Consider the following 9,973-nt stretch of genomic DNA (forward strand, 5'->3'; position numbering starts at 1 on the left):
TGCCTCCCGGGTTCCAGCAATTCTCCTGCCTCAGCTTCCCAAGTAGCTGGGATTACAGATGCCCGCCACCACGCCCGGCTAATTTTTTGTATTTTTAGTAGGGACAGGGTTTCACTACATTGGCCAGGCTGGTCTTGAACTCCTGACCTCATGATCTGCCCACCTTGGCCTCCCAAAGTGCTGGGATTACAGACGTGAGACACTGCCTGGCCAACAACCTACATTTCCTAGAGATTCAAGTTGCTTTATTTTCCCTACAGAAAAAGGCACTAATTAACACAGATGCCACCCCAATCACCAGGTGAATTAGGTAAGCTGTGAGCGCATGTATAGCAAACAACAACGCCGTGGAGCTCTCTCTCACCTGAGTTCAAGTCCTCATACACGACAGCATGTGTGTAATGGGTTGTAGCTGCTTGACTACATACATGGGGGGATTTCTGTCTTTATGATGGTGTTAGCTGATTACACGTAATGCATCCATGTGTTTAATGCTTATTCAATCACAGAACTAGTATTTTCTTTATTTTCCACATTTGTGGAGAGAATATTCTGGGTTGGCAGGAGATTTTATTGAAAATAATTTTTTTCCTCAATAGCACAAGGTCTATCTTCCAAGTTGCCGTAGGCAACAATTTTAGCAAATGTTCTGCTACGACCTAAAATACCTTTCCTTACCGCCCAGCCCCCAACTGGTGATACTTTACCTGTCTGTTAACAGCATCACTCCATTTCAAAGAACCCATTTCTGTGTGTGTTAGAGTAGGGTGGGCAATGGTGTACTAAGTCAACCTAGATGTTGCATCCCCTTCATGCAGTAAAAGTTTATTCCTTGCTCACAGCGTGGTTTGATGAGAGCCAGTGGAGTCGGGGGCTTATTCCTGCTCCAAGCGGTCGGGGCCTTCAGGATGCAGGCACCTCTTGTCTTGTAGTACTGCCATCTGCAACATGAGGGAGGCCTCAGAAACAGGAACCACACGGCAAGTCACCAAACCTCCAACCCAATCCTGGAACCTACCAATCTTGGAACCTTCAGTGGGTCATAGAAGGGAAACCAGCCAGACGTCAGCATGCTGCTGAGACCTCGGTCAGTGAGTCACCTGGGCTCTTGTGAATTACAGAATCAATGTTGGAAGCCCAGGAAGCCAACAAATCGGGTTTAGAACCCAGAAGCTTGGTCGTCTTGGAGTCTGGAGAGGCTTGAAGGTTCCACTGAGCCAGGGATTTGGCACCAGAACTCTTGGGGCCAACTCCTGGCCTACCTCTGACTAGTTGTTTCCACTGAGACACATCATTTCTCTCAGTTTCAGTGTCCTCCTCTGTAACACTGTGTGTCCTACATACTGCTTGAGATGATTTCAAGGCTTAAGGGAGACAATGTTTGAGGAAATGTTTTGAAAGCTACAAGGCACAAGACAAACACCACTTAATATTACTCATCTTGTCTCTGCAGACATCCCTCGCTGGGCCAACCTCTTCCCATCTGTGCACAGAGTGGGGAGAGGTAGACACGGAACTGATGTTCCTTCCAGTGCTGCCGGGTGGGATTCCAGCCATGTAACACCCTCCCTCTGTGAGTCTCTGGCCCCTCATCCTGAGCCTCCAAAGTCTGGACGGTTTCATAGCTCATGTGTCCACCAGATGACAGTGGAAGGGCTCAGAGAGATGCTTCCAGAAAGCCTTTCTCCACAAACACTACACAAAGTTAGGACCCTGTTCCCACCCTTGGCTCAGACACTAAAAGAGAGAGTCACTCTTATTTGTCTTTACCCCACTCAACCCCGCCCTGGCTTTGGGATTTCTCTACATCCTGTATTTTGTACCCAGCCTGTTAACTATAACTTCACTGCTGAGCCATCTGTTCTAGACCATGTTCCTGCCTCTGCCCACCACACACTTCCCTGGAGCTGGACCTGATCAGCCAGAAGCAGCATCTGAAAAGGAGCATCTCAATTTCAGCACAGTTGACCTTAACAAAATGACTTGGGGAAGAACACCAGCTTGGGAACCAGGACTTCGGGGTTTCCCTGCTTCTGTCACTGGCAGCTGCACAGGCTTATCTGAGACTTTCTCTCTCTGGGTGTGCACCTATAAAATGCCAGGATTGGATGAAATGACTGCTGTTGTGATTCTCAGATGGGGAGCTGGGGAGCGGGGCTAGGAGGAGAATCAGTCGGGTGAACTCCTGGCTGGCTGAGCCCTGCAGAAGTGGTCCTGGGCTCCTCCTTCCTTCAAGGCTTGACCAAGTTCTCTCTGCTTATGCCTCCATTCTGTCCTCTCGCTGGGACAGATGCTTGTTGACTGCCTGTTGACAGGATCATGGGAAGCAGTTTCTCAGAGAGGAGACAAGAGGAACAGAACCCCAAGTCCTAGTGGAAGAGCCTACAAAGGTGGCCATAACCACTTGGCCTTGGCCTGAGCCCTCTCGCAGCCACTGAATGGGGACCTCTTACATTCACTTCCTCGGATCTCTTGAATTCCAATCTCCCTCTTCCCATCTGTGCATTCCATCAATGGATCTCATTGGTTCACCTGCTCCCACCATGAAGTCCTCTGAGGGTTAAATTCTGTTTCAATAATATACTGGGAAGCTGACATTCACATACACACATTTTATTTTTCATAAAATAAAATAAAGGATAATGTGCCCACCCATACCCTGTAAGTTTCATAGCCTAGAAGTCAGTTTCATATCCTAGAAGTCAGTTTCACAGCCTAGAAGTCTTCCTAGTAGTCAGATTTTCTGTCCCCCCGAGGGAGAACTCCTGCACCCCCAGTTCCCAGGGGACCTGGTGTTTGAGGAGCTGCATCAAGCCGCATCATCTTACAAGCCCAGGGGAGAAAGGATGTGTTTAAGAATAGAAGTTGTTCATTTTGTTTTCCTTTGCAAGATTTTGATAGAATCTAGTAGAAAGGCTGTCTGGCTTAGCTCAAAATGCAAGAAAAGGTGTTATTCTTTGGCATCTGGGCATTTCACAGAGGGCATGGGCACTCCCCCATCTAAACAGGCTTGAAAAAGGGCACACACCCAAGAGAGGTCCTCGGGGAGGCCCAGCACAGAGTGGTTCAGGATGCACAGACAGCCTCCCTGGGGCTGTGGGCCAGGAGGTGGGGAAGCCACCTTACTCGGGCTGGAGCAGATTTGGGAAGAGTCATGGGAGCAAGTTTCTCTGCTCTGGGGTCTGGGCCACAGCCTACCATGTCCCATCTCTCTGGTTCTGCCCAGTGTTCCCTCCTTCCTTTTATCCCCAGCACCTCATCAGGGCTCCCTGCTCCTGAACACCATGGTCAATCATCCTGGGGCTTCTCACATCTGTGAAAGAACAGGTCTCTCGATCACCCAGGTGTAGACTTCCAGGATGGTGCCTGCTTAACTTTCCTACAATCCAGGGTCATCAGGGAAATGAGCCAGGTGGGGAGGGTAGAGCCTCACTTGCAGCCAGAAACCCTGGGATGTAGCCTATCTGTGACAAGGGCAGATTGGCAACCATCTGCAACCAGAAACAGGCCAGGTATTCTATGCACTGCCCCCAGATGCTGCCTCCCAGGTTCCTAGAGCCACCTTGAGTCCCAGCTCAGCCGCCACCCAGACACCGAGCATTCAACCAGGGCAGTGCAGTACATGGGGGTACCTTGGAATCCCTGGCATCACCCTCACCCCTCTTGCCTCTCTTCTTCGTCCCCACCTCACATCTCTCCCGTCCTTCAACATCTCCTGGGGCTGTTACTCTTCCTGGAGAAGGGGCTCTCGGTCCCCTTCCAGCACCCTCTCATCCTCCTCCTTCTCCATGCAGCCCACTGTGGCAGCCAACCCAGCGCCCACACCACCCCCAACCACGGCGGCCCCTGTGGCCCCCACGGCAGCTCCAGCAGCCACCATCCCGGCCTCTGCAGCCAGTGCAGCTGCTGCCATGCCAGCACCCACCACGCCTCCTGCCAGACCCATGAGCCCGGCCCCCACAGCACCCCCCACAGCAGCCAGGTGGCCACAGAAGCGCATCGTGTAGGAGTCCATGAAGGCCTTGGCCGTGGCCTGCAGCTCAGCTTCCAGTGCCTCCAAGGTCTGATCTCTCCCCTTGCAGAGTAAGGCCACACCATGGCGGGCCAGAATGGCATCTTTCTGGGTAGAGAGGAGGTTCCGCATGGTGTCTGGCAGGACCCGCAGCGCAGAGAATATGCGCTTGGTGGCTATGTCCTGTGACAGGGAGGGGAAAAGAAGGTGCCCTGACCAGGAGCCCCAGGCATCCTCTCCCTGACCTGGACCCTGCCCGGACCACACCTGCCCCCTGAGCACGCCCTAGGGCTCACCTGCTGCCTCACGTACTCCTCGAACTCCCTCTTGGCAGCTTCCACCTTCCTCAGGTCATGCAGCTGAGCAGCCATCTGTCCACGGGAAAACCCAGGCTGCCTCCTTCCTTCCTCCTCAGCCAGGGGCGCCGCTTGTTTCCTCATCTCCACTCCCAGGGCACACAGACCCCCACCCCGGAGGCCTCGGCACAGCCCCCACCTCCCTGCCTCCCCTGACTCCCTGCCTCCCTGCCAGAATTCTGGATCCCCCAGGGGCTCATACCTCATCCGGAGAGGTGAAACCGGGCCCTGTCCTCCCCATCCATCCTGAGAGGTTCTGCGGAGACACCATCGCCGGGGTCAGGGAGAGCAGGGGCCCAGCCGAGTCGCCTGGGTCTCCAGGGAGTTTTCACACCTTGATTTCCTGAGCTAGCTGCTGCCCCGTGAGCAGGCGTCTGTCCCCTCTGGCCACGGCGCGCCCCTCGTTCCAGTACCCCTGGCAGCGGCTCTTAGCGTGCTGAGGGGCCGCGCTCAGCACATCTGAGACGTAGGCCCCCAGAAGGTGGCAGAAGTCATCATCTGTGTCTGAGGGAGAGATTTGCATGCTGAGAGACTGCAGGCTTTGGGAGGAGAAGGGGTGTCAGAGGCCAGGAGAGGCGGGTGCTTCGAGGGGCTCGGTTGCCCAAGGAGGGGAGCTGGGAGCAGCGCAAAAGAGGTCCAGCTCTCGGGGACACTCACCATCAGGGCTTGCATGGCCTTGGTTCATCCACCGCCTCCCTGGGGCAGGCAAGAGGCAGCAGCGGGCTCGCTTCCCTTGCAGCAGCTCCTGCACTTTGGGGTATCTGCCAGACAATCTCTGTGAGGCAGCAAGAGGAGTGCTCTGAGCTAGGAGGTCCACCCTCCCATGCTTGGGTCCCTACTGGGACCCCTCCCAGCCTTCCCCACCTCTGCCCTGTCCATGGCCCCTCCACCCCATTCCCTTGCACCACTCACCTGGAAGATGTTGCCTACATGCCCCTGCCCTGCCTTGTTGGGGTGGGATGAGTCACGAACTAAGAGGTCCAGATGCTGGAAGAGAAGGGGTCCTGACACCAACAACTGGGGGTGTGGGGCCTGGGACCAATGAATCCAAAGATAGGTATCTCACCTGGATGGGCACCATCCCATAATGCTTGCCCATCACCTCGGCCACGTGGACAAACATCTGGGGGTGGGACACAGACAGCGTCAGGGCTGCGCCACTTTGAGGACTATGGTGCACCCCAAGCCTGTCTCCCCACCTCCCTATGCCTGCTGTAGGAGCCAGGCTTCCCGCTTCACAGCCTGGGGTTCTCCTGCCTCTCCCCAGACCAGGCATCTCATGCTTTACTCTCCACCCTCCCCCTTCAACCCTGTTCAAGTATCATAAAACCCTAGACCAGACCAGGAGGGCAGCTAGTTCCTTCGGGTCTAGCCCCTGGCCTAGTGGGCAGGGCAGGGGTGGGGGTGACCCAACATCAGAGGTCTCTGTACCTCCAGATAGTCCAGGTCTGTATCCTTCAGCTCCTGGCAGGTGTTGAGGATCTGGAATCAGAGAGAACATGTATGAGGGATTACAGAGGTCAGGTGACTTCACTGGGGAGGGCCCTGGTGAGTGGGGAGCTTGCAGGCAGCCTGTAGGTCTCCGAGCACAGGAGAGGCCAGTATGGGGGCCTTGAAGGCTGTAGGGCTGGGCTGGCCTCAAGGCTGGAGGCAGACCTAGAGGGTATTGTGATCCATCAGGCCTTCAGCTGCCCCAGGGACCATCAGCCCACCTTCAGGAATAACCCACGTTCCCACCTTCACCAACTAGAAGCACCTTCCGCCTTCCGGGGCAGCCCCAGAACCTGTGAGGACCCCAGACACCAAAGCCTGTGAGATGCTCTGGCCTTGAGGAAACTGAGTTGGAGAAGGGTGTGTGGGGTGGGGATGCCAACATCAGTGTCCCCCATCACCTGGTAGGAGCTCAGCATCGTGGTGAGAGCACAGAGCTTGATCCTTGTTTCCCTGCTCAGCTCAGGGCTCATGGCATCCCCTGTATCCACCAGGAACACCGCCACCTATGCAGGGGGTAGGGGAAGACCCAAGGGGCCAGGCCTGCCTTGTTCTCCCACATTCTTCCCAATCCTGCCCCGTCCCATCCCCATCTATCCTTACCCCAGAGATGCCCTTCTTGATACCCCTTCCCATCCCTGACCTCCTTCTGCCACTTCCCCCCTCACCTTCTTCCCTTCTTTCCCTAGCAAGAAGGGGTGGCTCCACATCCATATGCCCCTGGCAAGGCCATTGGCACCCCACCTACACCCCTGCAAGGATGCTTCTCCTCCTCTCGGCCAGCCGCCCTCACCAGACTCCTGCAGGGGAGAGAAGGGAGAGCATCAGTTGGTCGGTTCCTTGTCCCCACAGACTAGAATAACAGACCCAGCTTCCCCCAAGCAGGGATTCCCATCCTTGCTCCCCGCACCCCTCCTGCTCCGCCCTGCCCTCACCAGGCCCGGCAAGCCCTGAAGCAAGTGGTTGAGGAGGAAGGACTTCCCTGAGTGCTGCTCCCCCAGGACAGCGAGAAGGCAGACCGGGGTGTCCCTGGCCAGGGGGTGCTTCAGGCAGCGGTTGATGGCCCCCATCCTAAGGATGAGGCCCCCAGACGCATTGACGCGAACCAGCAGCAGCGGCTCCGCCCTCACAGGACAGGTCTCCTGGGCCAGGAGAAGAAAGGGGCCCCTGAGCATCCAGGACCAGCTCCTGACCTGGGAGTGTGTCCAGCCTGGAGCTCTGGGTGCTGTCCTGATGTTCTAGAATAGGGCCAAAGCCACCCCCTCCTCTTGGGTCTGACTGATTAGGCCCCGTCCCCAGACCTGCAGCGCAGGGGGCAGCGGCCGCTGCGGCAGGAGCTTCATCTTCTCGCCCAGGCTCCGGAGGCCCCTCTTCTGCTTGCATATCTTCCGGCACTCAGGGCAGCAGGGCGGCTCACAGCCCGGGACACGGTGCGTGCTGAAGCACCGTATGCAGAAGTCGTGGCCACATTCTAGCGAGATGGGCTCGCGCAACCTCTCCAGGCAGATGGAGCAGGTGGGGAGCTCCCGGGGTGCCATGGGCCGGGGCCCCAGACCCAGCTCCAACTTGGGGAAAGGTGTGTGGGACCTGTGGGGCAAAACAGGCCACTGAAAAGCAGGATGTCTATTGGGGGCAGGGGGTACCGGCCAGGGTTGTGGTGGAAGACTGATGGCTTGGGAGTGGGGTATCCTTTGTGCCAACCCAGTTTCCATTGGTGCCTCCATGGAAAGGCGGAGCTGCTTCCAGAGAGGCCAAGCTCTGCCAGTTCCTCACTGACGTGTGTCCTAGGACCTGGGGGCCTCAGAGTGGGGGCAGCAGAGCGGTGGTGAGAGAGTCTGAGAGGGAGAAAGTCTGGGTAGAAGGGACTCCACCACATCCCAGCCATGCAAATGTGAGCAAGTTCCTTCCCCTCTCTGTGCCCCAATTTCCTAACTGTCCCAATGGAAAGGATAGCAATACCCCTCATGGGGCCGTTGGGGTGACCATCCGAGAGGAGGCGTGTGCAGCTGTCTGCACAGTGCCTGGTGCAAATGCTTGGGAAGAGGCTCTCCCGGCTTTCTGCAGGGGGCTGCTTCTATGAGGTGCTGACTTCAGCCAGGCCCCCAGGCATGATGCCCTCCACAATACCATGCTGCAGGGACAGTGAGGAGAAGGCAGCAGCCTGTGCTGCAGTTGGGCAGATGGCTCTGGATCTTAGAAGATTCCTTCCGCTCTCTGCTCTGAGCTGGCATCTGCCTCCCTGCAGCACCCACCTGCTTCTTCCTGTCCCTCCCTCCACAGCCTGGCGGATCCAGCCTCAGGCGGACAGCCCTCCTGGCTGGGCTGCCAGGCTGTGTTCCGGGACCGGCCATTTCAACTGAACTGCCTGGTCTCACTGCACCCATCCCAGCCTGGAAGGCCCCGCTACATACCAACTGTTGCCGCTGTTTCCCATGAAGCTCTGTTTCCTCTCCTTGGAGAAAAAAATAATAATAAGATTTAGAACAGAATCCAGACTTCTATCTTCATCCTGGGTTTCCAGGGACCCCTCATGCTCCCCCACCCCGCCCATCACCCACCCCAAGAGGGCTCTTCCCACCCCACTCTCTTTCCCGATCTTAGGACTGAAGACTTGCCCGTTTGCCAAGCCGATGACAAAAGGAAGTGACTGACAAGGCGGGCCTCGGCATGGGAGGCTGGGATGGGGAGAGGGTCCGGATGCAGAGGGGGAGGCCCCGAGACCTTCAACCAGAGGTAAGGATGCCTTTTCTCCCGGAAAGGCTAGCGGGCTGCGGCAGGTGGAAGGTGAGGTTGGGGGATGGTCTCCCCGAGGAGCTGACTCCCGGGCAGAGCTGGAAAAGAAATGTGACAGCCGGGAAAGAGGAGGCTGCTGCTGGACTCACCCCAGGGGGAGGAGACAGGGCTGCGGGTAGCAGGGCTCCGAGGAGGGAGGGATGGAGCCCGGCTCAGAATCCCTGGCAGAGGCTGGGATGCAGGCAAGCCGAGGTGGTGAGTCGCCATGGAGACAGAAGGGAAAGATAAGGACAGGGAGGGGGAGGGGGACAGAGAGGGAGAAGGCGTGCAGTGCACCCACAAACATGGAGGCGCCCTTCGGCGGAACCACGGGCCAGCACTGCCTCTACTGGGCCAGCTGAGGTCTCCCCAGGGCCACAGGACAGGGTGGGCAAAGAGAAGAGGTGTGGGAAACAGGAGAGGGTATGACCAGAGCTGACCCAGAAACAAGGAGTTATTCATCCATTCATTCAATGAACAGTTACTGAGCACCCACTATGTACAGAGCCCCCGAATGCCACCCTACTTCACGTGGCCCTGCACATGCCCCTGCCCTCCCTCAGGTTTATGTCACTGATGCCCAACCCAGCTGCAGCCTTCTTCAGCACCCATGGCCCTCCATGTCCTCTGGTGTATTTCCCTCCCAGTGGCTTTCACCCTGCCTCAAACTTGAGCAGGGTGAAATCTATCAAAACTATGAGCCACCTCTGGATCTTCTAATGGCCTCTTGACTGGGCTCCTTGACTCCCTTCCACTCCCCAGTGCACAGCCAGCATAGACTCCCCCAGCACAGATGACCTCACACTGCTCAAACACCTTCAGTGGCTCCCTACTACCATCAGATCGAAATCTAAACTCTCCAGCCTGCTGTCTGGGCTGAACCTTCCTTCTACTCTTCTCTCTCGCCCCACTCTTCCCTGCCTCTGCACCCTGGCTTGGTTGCGCTGTTCCTTCTCATCCCTCCTGGGACACCCTCCCAGGCCCAGCGCAGGTGCTGTGGTCTCCCTAGAGCCTCCTTCCCTCACCCCTCCTAACTGGGTGCGGTCTTGTTCTCAGGCAGTTCCGGGCTGGGGACGTCTGATATGTGATAAGCTTGGCGCAGCCCAGGCTTCAGAGCCAGGCAGATCCGGGCTTGATTCCCGGCTCAGGGGCTCTGGGATTCCAGTGCACCTCTCTGTGCTCTGAGGAGCCACCATTACCTACCTAAAGCCACTAGTCCAGGCAGTGGAGTCATTTGTACATCTTAGGAGCTAGGATGCAGAAGGGTTGGGGTGAGGTGGGATTGAGAACCTAGAAAAGTTCAGCAGAGACCACCTTCAGCAGGTGGAGACACCCCTGAAGC

At 56.7% G+C, this 9,973-nt stretch overlaps 1 protein-coding gene across 1 annotated transcript; it reads right to left on the reverse strand.

The window, feature by feature from the left end:
• Positions 1-2,597: 2,597 nt before the first annotated feature.
• RNF112 (ring finger protein 112) lies at positions 2,598-8,973 on the reverse strand. Its single transcript, XM_025362549.1, has 14 exons — positions 8,475-8,973; positions 8,271-8,311; positions 7,161-7,446; positions 6,795-7,001; positions 6,528-6,659; positions 6,261-6,365; positions 5,800-5,850; positions 5,435-5,491; positions 5,281-5,355; positions 5,026-5,143; positions 4,703-4,872; positions 4,571-4,624; positions 4,309-4,383; positions 2,598-4,195 (listed from the first exon to the last, which is right to left on the reverse strand). Exons 1-14 carry the CDS (start codon positions 8,526-8,528, stop codon positions 3,725-3,727), a joined length of 1,896 nt encoding a protein of 631 aa, XP_025218334.1. The 5' UTR covers positions 8,529-8,973; the 3' UTR covers positions 2,598-3,724.
• Positions 8,974-9,973: the final 1,000 nt, after the last annotated feature.

The sequence above is a fragment of the Theropithecus gelada genome, chromosome 16, assembly GCF_003255815.1.
Source record: "Theropithecus gelada isolate Dixy chromosome 16, Tgel_1.0, whole genome shotgun sequence".
NCBI lineage: Eukaryota > Metazoa > Chordata > Mammalia > Primates > Cercopithecidae > Theropithecus > Theropithecus gelada.

What these genes read in the sequence shown, in the direction of transcription:
- RNF112 (XM_025362549.1), bottom strand. Translation starts at nt 8,528, where the DNA reads ATGCCGAGGCCCGCCTTGTCAGTCACTTCCTTTTGTCATCGGCTTGGC. An exon ending in CGCTGCCCCCTGCGCTGCAG is followed by an intron (nt 7,002 to 7,160) that starts GTCTGGGGACGG and finishes CTCCTGGCCCAG; the next exon opens with GAGACCTGTCCTGTGAGGGC. An exon ending in ATGGGATGGTGCCCATCCAG is followed by an intron (nt 5,356 to 5,434) that starts GTGAGATACCTA and finishes CTTCTCTTCCAG; the next exon opens with CATCTGGACCTCTTAGTTCG.